General features: G+C 44.3%; 2 protein-coding genes across 3 annotated transcripts in view; one reads left to right on the top strand and one right to left on the bottom strand.

The window, feature by feature from the left end:
- Nucleotides 1-18,823, bottom strand: part of LOC100551841 (C-type lectin BpLec) — a 520,120-nt gene that overhangs the window by 208,080 nt on the left and 293,217 nt on the right. The gene's annotated exons all lie outside the window — the stretch shown is intronic.
- On the top strand, nucleotides 1,287-17,212 carry LOC103281448 (regenerating islet-derived protein 4). 2 transcript variants are annotated; one of them, XM_008123023.2, is made up of 6 exons: nucleotides 1,287-1,381; nucleotides 2,757-2,842; nucleotides 11,326-11,435; nucleotides 11,535-11,666; nucleotides 14,063-14,189; nucleotides 16,915-17,212. In XM_008123023.2, the coding sequence occupies exons 2-6, from the start codon at nucleotides 2,776-2,778 to the stop codon at nucleotides 17,007-17,009; spliced, it is 531 nt and encodes a 176-aa protein (XP_008121230.2). In that variant the 5' UTR covers nucleotides 1,287-1,381; nucleotides 2,757-2,775; the 3' UTR covers nucleotides 17,010-17,212. The 2 variants fall into 2 exon arrangements, with proteins under 2 accessions (XP_008121230.2, XP_062839529.1); XM_062983459.1 differs by having other exon boundaries at nucleotides 11,302-11,435.

The raw sequence follows: 18,823 nt of genomic DNA, 5'->3' as shown, positions 1-18,823 counted from the left end.
GTTGGACTGGGTGGCCCATGAGGTTGCTTCCAACTCTCAGATTCTAGGATTCTGTGAGTCTATGAAAAGCCCCGTGATGCTCCCTTCCCAAACCAAGGACCATAAAGGCTTTTGGGAAGAACAAGAAGCCAGTGACCTTTCCATGGAGAGATCATATTAATATTATTAGAACTGGGTGACCCCAATAGGATTCCCATCTGAGTTTATTACATCGGGCACATGGGGAAATACAGCAAGAGGAGCATGCCATTTCTGAACCTCAGTGAGCATGAGCATGACTCCGAGTGAGTGCTTAATGGTCAATAAAGCCACAGCTAAGGAACGTGGCTCCAACCAGGAACCTCGTTTTTGTGCTACATGAGGAAACGTCCTCTTCCATGACTGGGAAGTAATGATCCAGGTCTGAGAACAGATTCCATTCAATGGACCATAAAAGTATTCAAATGCCTTTCCTAGGGAGGAGCAAGCATCCACAGGCCCTAAAACAGGAACCAAAGGATTGCACAGACCGATGGTTGTTTTTTGGCCTCAGGACAGATGTGGCAAAACCATGGATGCCATGGCTTTTTTAATGAAGTCTCTCCAAATGTTGGGCAGCCTTGTTCTGCTTGTCCTGTTGCTTTCTACCTTCCCAAGCATCACTGTTGTTTCTAACAGTGGGCCACAGTTCAAAAGAGAGATTGACTCCAAGCTGGAAAGTGTCCAGAGGAAGAGGGAGACTCAAAGGATGCAATTTCTGGAGACCACGAAGAAGACTTCTGGGGAGCATCTGAAAGAGCTGGGCCTGTTTAGCCTGCAGAAGAGAAGGTGGAGAGGAGATATGAGAGACACATATCAATATATGACAGGGTGTCACAAGGAAGACACCCTTCCTTCCTTTCTGCTGCCCTGGAGACTCAATGGAGCCACGGGTTCAAGTGACAGGAAAGGGGATTTCGTCTGAACACGAGGAAGAATTTCATGACCGTAAGAAGATTGTTCAGCAGTGGAACTCTCTGCCTTGGAGTCTGGTGGAGGCTCCTTCTTTGGGGGCTTCTAAACAGAGCCTGGAAGGCTATCTGTCGGGGATGCTTTGATTGTGCTTTTCCTCCCATGGCCAAATGGGGTTGGACTGGATGGCCCATGTGGTCTCTTCCAACTCTATGATGCTATCAAAGAGGAAAGGCGTGTCCCCTTCGCTGCCCCTCCTTTGGGCTCTGGTCCAGTTGGCTCTGCTGGGATGGAGGCCGGGAGGCCGGATTGCCTTGATTGGCATGAGCGTTGGGGGCTGCAGCGGTCAGGCAGAGTCCCTCCCTCCCCATTGAGAGGTATATAAAGGGACCTGTGCTTACCTGTTCTCAGGTGTCACCTGCAACGGAAGACCTTTCTTGCACACAGACAGGTGAGTGGGTGACCCATGGAGTTCAGCGTCCCAACTGCCCAGTGACCCGGTCACTGAAGTCAGGGAATGGACCTACACTGCTGTACATCCCAGGATCTGATCCCAGATTATCTGCCTTGAACTGGATTATGTGAGTCTCCACTGCCAGATAAACTGGGATAAGGAGATAATCTGGGACCAGATCCTGGGATATAACGACAGCATAGAAGGGGCCTCAGGATCTTATCCCAAATTATCTGTTTATCCCAGATTATGTAGCAATGTAGGCACATATAACCCAGTTCAAATCAGATAATCTGGGGTCACATCCTGGGATAGAGGGCAGTGTAGATCCAGCCTCAGGCCCCTTCGACACTGCCTCATAAAATCCAAATTATCTGCTTTGATAATCTGGATTATATGGCCGTGTAGAAAGGGCTTTGTAGTGCATCTGCACTGAGGAAATGAATGCAACTTGACCACACTTTTAACTGCCAAGGCTCAATGCAATGTGATCCATGGCCTTCTCTGGGTGCATCTGGACTGCAGTACGGATGCATCTGGATGCCACTTTGACTGCCGTGGGGTCCTGGGAGTTGTAGTTTGCCAAGGTCCGCAGTGGAATGCATAATAATAATAATAATAATAATTTTATTCTTATACCCCGCCCCATCTCCCCGAAGGGACTCGGGGCGGCTTACATGGGGCCATGCCCGGACATAACAATATAAAAGCAAACAATGCAATAAAACAAATCAATCAACAATAAAAACAGTCATAAAAAGTGAGCATACAAAATAGGTATTAAAAACATAAGTTGAATTCACGGATGCATGCACCTTAACCCCACTTCAAATGCCATGGTTGGTTGGCTACAATGGAATCCTTGGAGAGTTGTGACAGTGAGGCAGAGGAGATGAAAGACCTTGGAAAACTACAGCACCCAAAGGCAGGGTTCAAACACATGAAAAGTAGACCCAGCCGCTTCCTGAGTCGCTTCAACTAATAGAATGACTCCTCAGACCCTCCTGACTGTTGTGGGACTGCAATGCCCAGCACTCTTCCCCATTGGAAAAGGGGGTGGGTGATGGGATTTGTAGTCTAAAATCAACTGGAGGACCCGCTGATTGCACTCCAGCTGGAACGGATGGGATGCTGTTAGCCTGTTGGAAATGACAACCTCCTTCAAGCCTTCTCTAATAATCTGCTTTTCCTATGATCCTGTTGCTTCCTGTTTCCTGTATGTAAGTTCTGCTGTGCAGCTTCCTTTATGGTTCCTGAGAAGTTATAAAAGGTGTGCAGACAGTCCTTTCCTTCCCGGTCACCCTATTTGGGGGGCATCTCGCTGCTCCCCTTTTCTTGACCCCTTTCCTTTTCTTCTCGCATCGCTTTCCAGGTCGAGAACAAAGCCGGAGATGGGGCCGGGAGCCTACGTCTCTCTGGGGCTCCTCACCTGCTTGGCTTCTGCCCCTTTCATCAAAGGTGAGAGAGAGGCCTCCCTTTTGGGGGGGGGGATTGACCTGTGTACCCCTAAAGGGGGGACTTTGGTTGTGTCATTAAAGTGCAAAGTATGGAACCCTGCGCAGACGGGGAAGCCTTAGCATTAAACGGTTGTGTTGTTAAAGTGCAAAGTATGGAACCCTGCGCAGACGGGGAAGCCTTAGCATTAAACGGTTGTGTTGTTAAAGTGCAAAGTATGGAACCCTGCGCAGACGGGGAAGCCTTAGCATTGAACGGTTGTGTTGTTAAAGTGTGAAGTATGGAACCCTGCGCAGACGGGGAAGCCTTAGCATTGAACGGTTGTGTTGTTAAAGTGTGAAGTATGGAACCCTGCGCAGACGGGGAAGCCTTAGCATTGAACGGTTGTGTTGTTAAAGTGCAAAGTATGGAACCCTGCGCAGACGGGGAAGCCTTAGCATTGAACGGTTGTGTTGTTAAAGTGTGAAGTATGGAACCCTGCGCAGACGGGGAAGCCTTAGCATTGAACGGTTGTGTTGTTAAAGTGCAAAGTATGGAACCCTGCGCAGACAGGGAAGCCTTAGCATTAAACGGTTGTGTTGTTAATGTGTGAAGTATGGAACCCTGCGCAGACGGGGAAGCCTTAGCATTGAACGGTTGTGTTGTTAAAGTGAGAAGTATGGAACCCTGCGCAGACGGGGAAGCCTTAGCATTAAACGGTTGTGTTGTTAATGTGTGAAGTATGGAACCCTGCGCAGACGGGGAAGCCTTAGCATTGAACGGTTGTGTTGTTAAAGTGTGAAGTATGGAACCCTGCGCAGACGGGGAAGCCTTAGCATTGAACGGTTGTGTTGTTAAAGTGAGAAGTATGGAACCCTGCGCAGACGGGGAAGCCTTAGCATTAAACGGTTGTGTTGTTAATGTGTGAAGTATGGAACCCTGCGCAGACGGGGAAGCCTTAGCATTAAACGGTTGTGTTGTTAATGTGTGAAGTATGGAACCCTGCGCAGACGGGGAAGCCTTAGCATTAAACGGTTGTGTTGTTAATGTGTGAAGTATGGAACCCTGCGCAGACGGGGAAGCCTTAGCATTGAACGGTTGTGTTGTTAATGTGTGAAGTATGGAACCCTGTGCAGACGGGGAAGCCTTAGCATTAAACGGTTGTGTTGTTAATGTGTGAAGTATGGAACCCTGCGCAGACGGGGAAGCCTTAGCATTAAACGGTTGTGTTGTTAATGTGTGAAGTATGGAACCCTGCGCAGACGGGGAAGCCTTAGCATTGAACGGTTGTGTTGTTAATGTGTGAAGTATGGAACCCTGCGCAGACGGGGAAGCCTTAGCATTAAACGGTTGTGTTGTTAATGTGTGAAGTATGGAACCCTGCGCAGAAGGGAAAGCCTTAGCATTGAACGGTTGTGTTGTTAAAGAGCGAAGTATGGGACCCTGCGCAGACGGGAAAGCCTTAGCATTGAACGGTTGTGTTGTTAAAGAGCGAAGTATGGAACCCTGCGCAGACGGGGAAGCCTTAGCATTAAACGGTTGTGTTGTTAATGTGTGAAGTATGGAACCCTGCGCAGACGGGGAAGCCTTAGCATTGAACGGTTGTGTTGTTAATGTGTGAAGTATGGAACCCTGCGCAGACGGGGAAGCCTTAGCATTAAACGGTTGTGTTGTTAATGTGTGAAGTATGGAACCCTGCGCAGACGGGGAAGCCTTAGCATTGAACGGTTGTGTTGTTAAAGTGTGAAGTATGGAACCCTGCGCAGACGGGGAAGCCTTAGCATTGAACGGTTATGTTGTTAAAGTGCAAAGTATGGAACCCTGCGCAGACGGGGAAGCCTTAGCATTAAACGGTTGTGTTGTTAAAGTGCAACATATGGAACCCTGTGCAGACAGGGAAGCCTTAGCATTAAACGGTTGTGTCGTTAAAGTGCAAAGTATGGAACCCTGCGCAGACGGGGAAGCCTTAGCATTGAACGGTTGTGTTGTTAAAGTGCAACATATGGAACCCTGTGCAGACAGGGAAGCCTTAGCATTAAACGGTTGTGTCGTTAAAGTGCAACATATGGAACCCTGTGCAGACAGGGAAGCCTTAGCATTAAACGGTTGTGTCGTTAAAGTGCAAAGTATGGAACCCTGCGCAGACGGGGAAGCCTTAGCATTGAACAGTTGTGTTGTTAAAGTGCAACATATGGAACCCTGTGCAGACAGGGAAGCCTTAGCATTAAATGGTTGTGTCGTTAAAGTGCAACATATGGAACCCTGTGCAGACAGGGAAGCCTTAGCATTAAACGGTTGTGTCGTTAAAGTGCAACATATGGAACCCTGTGCAGACAGGGAAGCCTTAGCATTAAACGGTTGTGTCGTTAAAGTGCAAAGTATGGAACCCTGCGCAGACGGGAAGCCTTAGCATTGAACAGTTGTGTTGTTAAAGTGCAACATATGGAACCCTGTGCAGACAGGGAAGCCTTAGCATTAAATGGTTGTGTTGTTAAAGTGCAAAGTATGGAACCCTGCGCAGACGGGGAAGCCTTAGCATTAAACGGTTGTGTTGTTAAAGTGAGAAGTATGGAACCCTGCGCAGACGGGGAAGCCTTAGCATTAAACGGTTGTGTTGTTAATGTGTGAAGTATGGAACCCTGCGCAGACGGGGAAGCCTTAGCATTGAACGGTTGTGTTGTTAAAGTGCAACATATGGAACCCTGTGCAGACAGGGAAGCCTTAGCATTAAACGGTTGTGTTGTTAAAGTGCAAAGTATGGAACCCTGCGCAGACGGGGAAGCCTTAGCATTAAACGGTTGTGTCATTAAAGTGCAAAGTATGGAACCCTGCGCAGACGGGAAGCCTTAGCATTGAACAGTTGTGTTGTTAAAGTGCAACATATGGAACCCTGTGCAGACAGTCGGTCAATGAGACTTAAGCAACGTGCAGTCACTGAATTCTTGACTGCAGAAGGTGTCACCCCAAAGGAGATTCATCAGAGAACGCATGCTGTTTATGGGGATTGTGTCGATGTGAGTCCTGTGCGTCGTTGGGCAAGTAAGTTTAAAGATGTTGAGGTGGGAACATCTGACTTGCGTGACAAACAAAAAGTTGGACGTCCTGTGGCAGCAACCACCGAGTTTCACAAGCAAAAGGTTGATAGATTGATTCAGGACGATCATCATATCCCTCAGAGAGAAATTTCAAGCATCATTGGCATTTCACAAGAATGTGTGGGTCACATATTGCTTTGCTTGTCTATTGGAAGATCTGTGCATGACGAGTCCTGTGAGACGCCGGTTGCGGAAACAGAGTGTCAACTTCTTCCGTGACGGTTTCAGAAAACTTGTTCATCGTTGGCAGAAATGTTTCCAATTGTCTGGTGATTATGTGGAAAAGTGAATAGAAGTTAAAGAGCACATTCTAAGGATTATTTCTGCATTTGATTTATTAAAATATTCCTAACCAAACCCGTAACAAAGGTGGAGGTATTACTTTTCATTCAACCCTCGTATATAGTAGGGGTGTGAAATATTTTCATTAGTCCTCATTAGTCGTATTAAAATTGTTAAATTCGTGCTTATGAGGCCATATCCGACATGTGGGTGTGGACTGCAACAAAAACTTAAGAATCGAAACTTGCCCAATTGTTGCCCTGAAACACTTCTTCACCACACACCACACTTTGTCCAGGTGATCCAGTAAGTAAACGTTTATTAAGAGAAGGGTATATATATAAAAATAAGCAAATCCAAAAAGGAGAATTAAAGTTTAAAAAGTTATTTCCAAGATGTCAATATTCCAAAATCCTTTCAAATACAGTCTCAAGAATCAGTCCACAGATATATTCATAAACATGATAGCATGAATCCAAAACAGGCAACCTATGCCACACATGAAACAAGAAACAGGAACAAATTTAGAAACTTGAATACATGAATCCAGAAAGGTAGGACCAGGAACCAAGAATTGTTCACTTGAATACAACATTGCTCTCACAACGGATGGCACCAGCAGGAACCACTTTAAAAGTGGTTCAGTTCCTCCCATGACATCGTTCCTCACACACCTGCTTTTCTTCTCCTTCTCTCTAAGCCTCAGGGAAAAGCAAGTCTGTCTCTGTTGTATGCTCTGCCTCTGAAGTTCCAAGCACAAGTACCATCTGCCTGCGACAAAGAATGGGTGGGATCACAAGCCGGAAAAAGTTACAGAAAATGAGTACGTCAAACTACTCTGGGACTTCAGGCTGACAGAGTTTTGGAGCACAAGACTCCTGACCTCACAATCGTGGGGAAAAGCAAAGTGTAACACCCCAAGGCAGCATGAGCACTGGAAACCAGACAGAGACCAATAATCATATAATATCTTTATTAAAACAATAATTAATCCAGGAAAGAATAGATGGAAAGGTTGAGCAGATGATAGTCCTTTGTGAAAAGGTATGAATTAGTCCAGTGAAATGAAGGGAAATGTCCAATATTATTGTCCGAAGTCCAGAAAACGAAACACGCTCAAAACTGTTGGAAAGTTCTTGAGCAGGGAAAACAAGGAAGCAAGGCTAAGTAACAAAGTCCAATGTCACTAGGAAGTCTTTGATATCAAGGCAGGAATGAGCCGAAGCTAAGACCAAACTTGATTCAGGAACAAGGCAAGGAAGTAGATTTACTCCGGGTCTGCTTGGGAGTCGCGGCTTGGCTTGGCCGCCAGGAACAGGAAACTTGGCTTAGTAGAATCAGGAGCTAGAGTCGGTGAACTGTTCTCAGAAAATAGCTACGTTGACACCGCAAAGTGTTCACAGTGCGAGACACTTTTATGGAACTTAGATCTGATCACAAAGAAGGGAAGCCAAACTCCCCAAAAGTTCCCGAGGGAATCTTCTATCCATTATCCCCTCGAGATGCCAAGCGGTTACTCCTTCTAAGCCCTTGTTTTTCTGATCTCTGGCGATACAGAAACTCCCTTCTGTTGAAGGACACATTCTCTGGGGAACTAAGAACATCTGGTTCAGCCATGGGAGTAATATTTCCAGTTTCTCTCCCAATTAAAGAATCATCCGAGCTATCAACAGCCGGCAACTGTAATTGGAAGGAGCTCTGTGGACTAGGTAAAAAGTCAGAATAAGCTTCATCCTGGTCAAAGTTCATTTCTGAATCAGGTTCAGAAGCCAGAGGTGGCTGGGGTATGACACAAAGTATGGGTTGTTGATGCTGCAATTCCAGGCAACAGCAGGACTGAAGAGAAGCAACTGGAAAAGCTGGCACAATATGAGGATTTGAAGATTGAATTGCAAAGACTCTGGCACAAGTCAGGAAAGGTGGTCCCAGTGGTGACTGGCACACTGGGTGCAGTGCCTCAATACCTTGGCCTGCACTTGAAAACAAAAGGTGCTGACAAATTGACTACCTGCCAGCTGCAAAAGGCCACCCTACTCGGATCTGCACATAATTATTTGCCGATGCATCGCACAGTCCTAGACACTCGGGAAGGATCCAACGTGTGATCCAGTACAAAATCCAGCAGAGTGATCTTGTCTGCTGTGGACTCATCTTGTTGTGCATCAAATAAGAATAATAATAAGAATAGGAACATCCTCAGGGGCCACCCAGTCCAACCCCCTTCTCCCTTCATGCCGGAAAGGCACAATCAAAGCACCATAGAACTTCAATTTAGCACAGATTTATACTATTACTTACTTACTTTAGTCCACTTTGCAGACTCAATAAGGTAAAGGTAAAGGTTTTCCCCTGACGTTAAGTCCAGTCGTGACCGATTCTGGGGGTTGGTGCTCATCTCCATTTCTAAGCCGAAGAGCCGGCGTTGTCCATAGACTCCTCTAAGGTCATGTGGCTGGCATGACTGCATGGAGTGCCGTTACCTTCCCGCTGGAGCGGTACCTATTGATCTACTCACATTTGCATGTTTTCGAACTGGTAGGTTGGCAGAAGCTGGAGCTAACAGTGGGCACTTACTCCGCTCCCCGGATTTGAACCTGGGAACTTTCAGTCTGCAAGTTCAGCAGCTCAGCGCTTTAACACACTTCGCCACCGGAGGCTCCAGACTCAATAATTTTATTTATTATTATTATAATGACTCTAAAAGGCTGGCTTATTTGTGAGTGTTTCAATTCCTAACCTTCCCCTTTGTCAAGACCCAGGCTGCAGAGCACCAATAACCATGCGCAGAGACCAGAATCTATCTAATATCTTTATTAAAGGAATATATAAAGTCAATAAAAACAAGTGAAGAATATAGTTCAGAAGTAGACCTTTCAGGAAAGGTCAAATATAGTCCAGGGAAACAATGTCCAATATGTGATATTAGAGTCCAAAGTTATAATCCAATAACCGAAACACACACTTGCCGAGCAATAGTGTGGGGAAATGACAGGGTCCTTTAGTCCAATGGAGCTTGGCAACAAGGCTGGAAACAAACTAGATTCTTGGCAAACAAGACTTGATACGTGGCAACAAGAAGCAAGAAGCAAGAACAAGGTCCGTGGCGAGGTCCGGGGACAAGGCAGGCTTGGAACTAGAACAAGGTCCGTGGCAAGGTCCTGGAAACAAGGAACTGGAGTAGCGTAGTCCACACACGATCTCACTCCTGAAGCTGACGAATTGACTCCGCAAGGATCTCCTTGCGGGTAAACACCTATATAGGATCTTGTTTCCCCGCCAAGGAACACTTTCCCTGGGGAACAAGAAGTGAAACCCATACTGTGTCCAGATGCATGACTCCTTAAGATTTCCCAAGGGAAACAGGCTTAATCAGCTAATTGTCTGGCAGCGATTCTGCCGCTTCGGCGATTCGCCTCCCTAGCGCCTCTATCTCGATTATAATTAGCCTTACGAGAGAACGGGGGAGAATTCTGCCCAAGGCTTGTTTGGCTGACTTCTGGAGGGCAAACATCCTGCAGGTGCAAGGGCTCCAATTCTGGCTGAAACGGTGGGAAACCAAAGTTTTCCTCTTTGTCTGCCACAATAGTACTAGGAACGGGACTACATGGCCCATGAGACATCACACCCTTTCATGCATATTTCTAATATCGATTCGTATGCATGAATTTAACAAATTTTATACATCTTACGAGGAGTAACGATCATTCTGCCCACCCCTAACAGTGCTCTGTGGGCTCCCCCTTTTTCTCCTGGATTCGTGTCAATGCCTAAAACAGCCACTAGGGGGCAAGCTACACAAAGTTTTCATGATTGATCCATGGGTTCGGTGTGATTGTCTTGCAGGAGAAACCAAGAAGAGACTCCAAATAATAATAGGATTGTGTTGTCGAAGGCTTTCATTGCCGGGATCACAGGGTTGTTGTATGTCTTTCGGGCTGTGTGGCCATGTTCCAGAAGCATTCTCTCCTGACGTTTCGCCCACATCAGGACTCTTGCCACACCCTGGACTCTACACAGATATATATTCTTTCCTTTCCTTACTTAGTTTATCCATACCTCACAACCTCTGAGGATGCCTGCCATAGATGTGGGCGAAACGTCAGGAGAGAATACTTCTGGAACATGGCCACACAGCCCGAAAGACATACAACAACCCAATAATAGGATTGGCCCATATTTTATTAAAATATTGCTACCCTGGTGTAAGATTGGGAAGTTTTCTTTCAAATAGGATACCCATGTTTGATTATTATTAAAAGGTAAGGGTTTTCGCCTGACATTAAGCCTAGTCGTGTCCGACTCTGGAGGTTGTTGCTCATCTCCATTTCTAAGCTGAAGAGCCGGCGTTGACCATAGACACCTCCAAAGTCATGTGGCCGGCATGACTACATGGGGCACCGTTACCTTCTTGCCAGAGTGGTACCTATTGATCTACTCACGTTTGCTTTTTTAAAAAATTGAATAGTTTTTTATTGATTTTCCAGAAATTTAGGGAATTACAGTACAAAAATTGTGAGGAGGGGAAAGGAGAAAGAAAGGAAAAAGAAGAAAAAAGGGGAAAAAAATAAAAAAAATTATTACACACAGCCATATTTTTGAACTGCTTTTTTTTCTTTCTTCTTCTGTGATTCATATGTTATTTGAGTGATTATATTGCTTCTGTTTATGTGATTGTCTTAGTCAATTGTTATGGGGTTTTTTTTTGTATTTTTATAGCGTTTTATAGTGTTTTCAATGTTTTATTGTACAATGTTTTATGCTGATTTTATATTGGAAACCGCCCTGAGACCCTTTTGGGAGAGAGGGTGGTATACAAATAAACTTTTACTTTACTACTTACTTACTAGGATGGCAAAAGCTGGGGCTAACAGCGGGAGCTCACCCCACTCCCTGGATTCAAACCACCAACCTTTTGGTCAGCAAGTTCAGCAGCTCAGCACTTTAACATGCTGTGCCACCCTACTGTTCATTGGTGGCTTTATATATACCCATAGTTGTGTGATAATGTGTACACTTTGGAATTATAATCATCATCCTAATAAAGAGTTCAGACTAAAACCCAGAGCGGTTTGTCCACTGCTGACCGGACCTTCCCTCTTTGTTTAGGCCCCATTAATTTTGTAATTACAGCTGCGACGGGCCTGAAAGTCTCCGCTACCCTTTGTCCGGAAAACTGGATGTATTACAAGGACAATTGCTACGGCTATTTCCCCCAAAAGAAGGACTGGAAAGAGGCGGAGGTGAGTGGGGCGCGGTCCCCAAAAGGAAGACCCCCTATTGACACCTGGAAGGGGAACAACTCCAAGTCACACCTTTCTCCCCCCTTTCCTTTCGTGTAGAAAGAATGCCAGAGCCGGAACGCCCACCTGGTCTCTATCCTGAGCAAGAAGGAAGCCTGCCGAGTCCAGAAGTTCCTGTCCAGATTCCAACCTGATGGCGACATCTGGATCGGGCTCCACAACCCCAGCAAGGTGGGTTTATATCCCCCCCCCCCAAACCCTCAATGCCATACGGGATCATAGAGCGATAGGGCTGGAAAGGACCCCCAAGGGACATCTGGTCCAACCCCCCTCCTGTCATACAGGAAAAAAACAATCCAAGCACTCCCAACAGATGGTCCATCCAGCACTCGACTCAACTCAGAACGCAATCAGCAATGCACACACACTTGTGTCTGGACACTCCCCAGTTCCAGCCGCACATCAAGGTCATCACATCTTCTTAGTAATTAACTCTTTCTAGACTATAGTACACTCTGGATGATGCAATCAGTATGCAATACAGAAAAGACACAAATTTCCTTTAAACACTACCAATACACAAATCCCACATTAACAGGGACATCTAGTCTCCCTTCTGTCATACAGGAAAAAAACAATCCAAGCACTCCCAACAGATGGTCCATCCAACTTAAAAACCTCCAGGGAAGGAGACTTCACCAGACTCCCAGGCAGTCTAATTAGGAGGGATCTGCAAAGAACATCCAGTCAAATACCATTCTGCAATGCATTATTATTATTATTATTATTATTATTATTATTATTATTATTATTATTATTATTATTATTATTGTATGATACAGCAAACAACATAGAAATGCTGGATTTTGTATCACAAAACCACAAGTCGAACACTTCCCAAGTGTCTAGGACTGTGTGATGTATTATTATTATTATTATTATTATTATTATTATTATTATTATTTTATTATGACACAGCAAACAAGAGAGGCATGTTGGATTTCGTATCACCAAATCACAAGTCAAACACTTCCCAAGTGTCTAGGACTGTGTGATGTATATTATTATTATTATTATTATTTTATTATGACACAGCAAACAAGATCGATATGCTGGATTTTGTATCACAAAAGCACAAGTCAAACACTTCCCAAGTGTCTAGGACTGTGTGATGTATTATTATTATTATTATTATTATTATTATTATTATTATTATTATTATTATTATTATTTTATTATGACACAGCAAACAAGATAGATATGCTGGATTTCATATCACAAAATCACAAGTCGAACACTTCCCAAGTGTCTAGGACTGTGTGATGTATTTTCGGATGATGCTGCAGATTCCAGCAGGGTGGCCTTTTGCAGTTGGCAGATCGTGATTTTGTCAATGCCTATTGTTTCCAAATGCCGGCTGAGATCTTTTGGCACGGCACCCAGTGTGCCGATCACCACCGGGACCACCTGCACTGGTTTCTGCCAGAGTCTTTGAAGTTCAATCTTGAGGTCCTGAGAGCGGCTGAGTTTTTCCTGTTGTTTTTCGTCAATGCGACTGTCACCTGGGATGACGACATCAATGATCCAAACCTTTTTCTTTTCCACAATTGTGATGTCTGGTGTGTTGTGTTCCAGAACTTTGTCAGTCTGGATTCGGAAGTCCCACAGTATCTTTGCGTGCTCATTTTCCAAGACTTTTGCAGGTTTGTGATCCCACCAGTTCTTTACTGCTGGGAGGTGGAACTTGAGGCATAAGTTCCAATGAATCATTTGGGCCACGTAGTTGTGCCTCTGTTTGTAGTCTGTCTGTGCAATTTTCTTGCAGCAGCTGAGGATATGATCCATGTTTCATCAGCTTTCTTCCACAGTCTGCATTTTGGGTTGTTGTTGTTGTTGTTGTTGTTGTTGTTATTATTATTATTATTATTATTATTATTATTATTATTATTAATTTCTACCCTGCTTTATCTCCCCAAGGGGGACTCAAAGCAGCACAAAGACACTATCCAACCAAGTCTATATCCTATCATAATTAGAAGGGATCCACAAAGGCTGCCCAGTACAATCTCATTCTGCAATGCATTATTATTATTATTGTTATATTTATTTAGGCAAAGGTAAAGGTTTCCCCTGACGTTAAGTCCAGTCATGTCCGACTCTGGGGGTTGGCGCTCATCTCCATTTCTAAGCCAAAGAGCCGGCATTGTCCATAGACACCTCCAAGGTCATGTGGCCAGCATGACTGCATGGAGCGCCGTTACCTTCCCGCCGGAGCAGTACCTATTGATCTACTCACATTGGCATGTTTTCGAACTGCTAGGTTGGCAGAAGCTGGAGCTAACAGCGGGCGCTCATTCCGCTCCCGGGATTTGAACCTGGGACCTTTTGGTCAGCAAGTTCAGCAGCTCAGCGCTTTAACACACTGAGCCACCGGAGGCTCCTCCGCTAATATTACAAGATCCTTTTAACATGGACTGTTTCCAAGCCAGGTGCCCCACACCCCATATCAATGCCTTTCATTTCTATTGCCAAAGGGTAACACTCTTTTTTCTCTGTTGAAATCCGTTCTGTTAGTTTCGGCCCAGCTCTCTAATGCGTTAAGGAAGTCCCTTTGGATTCTTCCCCAGTTCCTAGGCCGCCTCTTATGGGAATGGACGGACGGCCAGCACATGGACCACAGCCAGTGGAGCCCCGAGGAGCCCAACAACTTCGAAAACAGAGGAGAGTTCTGCGCAGAGATCTGGAAGTCCTCAGGTGGGTCTTGCAGGTGGTGATGGAGAGGATATAAAGGAATTTATTTGCACAATGGTCAAGAACCCTTCTTTTTCAAGTATTGAGAAAAGTCCTAGATGAAGCTTAACCCCACATTACGTGCCAAGGCTCAATGCTACGGAACTGGAAGTTGTAATTTCCCAAACATGTTAGCCTTCTTTGTTGCCACACCAAACAACAACTCCCAAGATTGCATAATATGGAGCTTTGTTAGTGAAAGCAGGGTCAAAGTGTTATCAATAACTAATAATAACTATAAAGTCATCGACAATGCAACTATACATTTATAACATTTTTTACGGACGCATACTAGCAGTTCTTAGCCAGGTTTCCAGCCCCAGCCCAGCCCCAAACATTCCTGGGAGGATTAACTGAATCATTTACCAAGCTTAAAACTGGTTTAACAGCAAACTCCCCTCAGACTGAAACCAATGTCCATCAAAAGAAAACAATGGCCCCACATCCCTTAAAGAAATTTGCCTTGATAAAATGCTTTAGATCTCCTTGTCTAGATTCAGGTTTATGCTTTATTAATAAACAAGGGGGGGGGGGGAATTCACATGTGTATACAAAAAAACTGGGATGCATAGACATATTCCCAGGCACCCAAATAAACATAAACTACCCTATATACTCGAGTATAAGCGGACCCAAATATAAGCCGAGGCACCTAGTTTTACCACAAAAAACTGGGAAAACTTATTGACACGAGTATAAGATGAGGGTGAGTATAAGATGAGGGTGGGAAATGTCAGAGCGCGCGGTTTGGATAAACACACATGCAGCGGAAGATCAACGAAGAATCACTGGCACCTATAAAGAAGCTGAAGCAATAAAGGCTATCTACAAAAGGTTTACTAACAAACGGAAAACTCTCAAGACGATATATACAGACAGATTGCAGAGAGGTAGAGAGCAGACGGCAGAGGGCAGAGCAGATAACACAGGGAGCTATTTATAACCACCTCTGCTGTCTGATGCAATACACAGTTAACTCTTTACACACTCGCATAGTGGACAGCAGACAGTGCATGATGCAATCTCCAGCTCACATTGCATCACTATAACTCAATTACATTTAAACAACTCTATATACAATCATTCCCACTACCAGTAGCTACTGGTAAATTTCAAAAATAAATTGAGGCATGAGTAGGTTAAATGTTTTTTAATATTTACATAAACTGTAATTTAAGATAATAATAAGACTTTAATAAGATACGATTGTTCAACTCTGATTACCTATATACTCAAGTATAAGCTGACCTGAATATAAGCTGGCCAGGACCCTCACTCGAGTATAAGCAGAGGGGGCTGAAAAACTCAGCTTATACTTGAGTATATGAGGTATATATGTGGCTGTTAAACTAAAACGAGGGTGGGGGTGACATCCAGGAAGCCAGACTGATATCCAGCTGAGAGGGAATCCCATGAGGGAAGCAAGGCCTCTTTAGACATATAATCAAGGACAGGTTCCGAGAAGCCATCCAGGTGTTTCAGAAATATCAGATGGAAGATGCACCTCAATGAAATCTATATGATGTTACGTTGCCTTCTTATTCAGTTGTATATATTTGCATAAGCTTTATCTTTTGTCTCGGGGCTGGTACCTATTCTAACCCCATAATCCCACCCGGGACTATTTCAGACCATTTCCCAAGTCTTGACCTTTTCCTCCTGGGAAGATTTTCCAAATGGCTCCAGCTTCAAATGGACAAATAGCAGCTCTCCATTTTCCTGCCACAAGGGAGACTCCGCCCACCTCTGACATCACAGGGAATCCCTAGCCAATGACAGCTTGGATCCTAGCTTGACCATTCCTGAGCCATTAGGGAAGGAATAAAATGCTTTGCGCTGTATTGTATGTTATTTATTTATTTATTTATTTATTTACAGTATTTATATTCCGCCCTTTTCACCCCGAAGGGGACTCAGGGCGGATTACAATGAACACATATATGACAAACATTCAATGCCAACAGACAAACAACATTCAGTTTTAGACAGACACAGAGGCATTTTTAACATCTTTCCAGCTTCACGATTCCGGCCACAGGGGGAGCTGTTGCTTCACCGTCCATTGGTGGCTGTTCTTCCTCTTCTTTTCCTCGTGAGCAGTTTTTTTATGGTGTTGTAGATTAGTTAAATTAGCCTCCCGCATAAAGCGTACCTAAATTTTCCCTATTTGACCGATGCAACTGTCTTTCGGGGCTGCTAGGTCAACAGCAAGCCGGGGCTATTTTTTTTTTTATGGTCAGAGGCTTAACCCGACCTGGGCTTCGAACTCATGATCTCTCGGCTCTTTGTTATGTCGGCTCTTTGAAGCGATTACACTGTTTTGACATCCATCTGGCCAGATGAATAAAATTCTGTTACTGCCTTCAAACCCGGTCACGGTTTTCCTGACTTTCAAAGTAGCATGGTGTGCCAGGCAATGGACCTACACTGATCTCTTATGACAGACAGATGATTTTGGTAACAAAAGTGCATTAAGTCCACAGTGTAGATTCACTCTTGGAGGGAGAGTCCATGGGAGAAGAGAGGACACAAACGTGATGGAAGCACCAGAAGGAGAGGGAGGAAGAGAAGCGCCAGAGAAAGCCTTGCCTCCGTCAGGAAAGGGAGGAATAATCGAGCTCATCCAGGGCCCTTTGCTTCTGCTTCTCCCAAACATTTCCCCAACTAATCCCTCTTTCTTACCATTCAGAATTTAAGAAGTGGAACGATGAAACCTGCGATGTGAAGAACAGCTTCATCTGCAAGCTCAGTTTGGAGGAAACCGAAGAGCAGTGCTTCCTCTGAGCCGCCAGGAAGTCCTCCAGGTGCCACCTTGGCTTCCCACTTCAGAGGCTGGATGGCCATCTGTCGAGAGGGCTTGGGTGGTGTCCTCCTGCCTGGCAGGATGGGGCTGGACTGGATGACCTCTGAGGGCCCTTTCCAACTCTAGGATTCTATTATTCCATCCATCCATCCATCCATTCATCCCAATAAACTCTTTCTGTAAAGCAATCCTAAGTATGCCTGTCTTTCTCTACCAGTTGCATTGTGTACCATTTACACAAAAAGCAACACTTTGTGGGAGGAAAAAACTCAAGGGCTGACAAGGCACGGAAAGTGCAATTCCGTCAGGCCACCCAAGAGCCATCGGGAATTTTCCATAGGACGTGCAGTTCAAAGAGTCAGAAGAACTTCCAGGGTTTCTGGCTCATGTCGTCTCTCCTATAAAGACACATTACAATAAGCTTTGAGGTTCAGAATAATTCTTAAGGGAAAGGGCCCAACATTACCAGGCAGAGTAGCATTACTGTTAATAATAATAATAATAATAATAATAATAATAATAATTATTATTATTATTATTATTATGTGCCGTGCCAAAAGATCTCAGCCGGCATTTGGAAAAAGTAGACATTGACAAAATCAAGATCTGCCAACTGCAAAAGGCCACCCTGCTGGGATCTGCGCACATCATCCGAAAATACATCACACAGTCCTAGACACTTGGGAAGTGTTCGACTTGTGATATGAAATCCAGCATATCTATCTTGTTTGCTGTGTCATAATAAAATAATAATAATAATAATAATAATAATAATAATAATAATAATAATAATAATAAGCTCACGAATGGGACCCTGAAGAAGGAGACAGAAGGCCTGATCCTTGCAGCCCAGGAGCAAGACATCAGGACAAAGGCCATTAATAATAATAATAATAATAATAATAATAATAATAATAATAATAATAGAAGACCTGGCTCTGGCTCACGAATGGGACCCTGAAGAAGGAGACAGAAGGCCTGATCCTTGCAGCCCCGGAGCAAGACATCAGGACAAAGGCAATCAAGGCCAAGATCGAAAAATCAGCTGATGACCCAAAATGCAGACTGTGCAAGGAAACCGACGAAACCATGGATCATATCCTCAGCTGCTGTAAGAAAATCGCACAGACAGACTACAAACAGAGGCACAACTATGTGGCCCAAAGGATTCATTGGAACTTATCCCTTAAGTACCTGCAGCAAAGAACTGGTGGGATCACAAACCTGCAAAAGTATTGGAGAATGAGCCACTCAGGGCGGCTTACATGGGGCCAAGCCCAGGTAAACACACCAAAACGGGATAAAATACATACATCACACAAAATAGACAAGATAAAATACAATTATTCGTAATATCATAACAAAATAGCAAAAAACAAGAATGACATAGTAAAACATAATTTAGAAACAAAACCAAGGTTAAAGAAGGTTACTGTTGCCCCTTTTCGTGTCCTGTTGCAACACTAATCACTAACACAACATTTATTAATGTTGCAACAGGGTCTATTTACAAATGCCCTTTGTGCCTCCAGTTTTGTTGTTGTGTCACTTTTAAGTTGTTTCTGGGTGATGGTAAGATTTGTTCAGAGATCGTTGACCTTCCCCTGAGGCTGAGAGAGTGTGACTTTGGTTGGACTAGATGGCCTCTGTGGAGCCCAAAATATCATGTCTCCAGCAGACAAGAGTTCTTCCTTTCTCCCACCCTGGACATAATAATAATAATAATAATAATAATAATAATAATAATAATAATAATAATAATAATAATATCCTCATCTGCTGTAAGAAAATCGCA

This window comes from Anolis carolinensis, chromosome 5, assembly GCF_035594765.1.
Source record: "Anolis carolinensis isolate JA03-04 chromosome 5, rAnoCar3.1.pri, whole genome shotgun sequence".
NCBI classification, from domain to species: Eukaryota; Metazoa; Chordata; class Lepidosauria; order Squamata; family Dactyloidae; genus Anolis; species Anolis carolinensis.
Note: the sequence above shows the minus strand (reverse complement) of the source record. Positions and strands in the feature narration are given on the sequence as shown.

Coding starts and splice junctions, on each gene's coding strand:
- LOC103281448 (XM_062983459.1), top strand. CDS start 2,776: ATGGGGCCGGGAGCCTACGTCTCTCTGGGGCTCCTCACCTGCTTGGCT. Junction 2,843..11,301: donor TTCTGCCCCTTTCATCAAAG/GTGAGAGAGAGG, acceptor CTCTTTGTTTAG/GCCCCATTAATTTTGTAATT. Junction 11,667..14,062: donor GGCTCCACAACCCCAGCAAG/GTGGGTTTATAT, acceptor ATTCTTCCCCAG/TTCCTAGGCCGCCTCTTATG.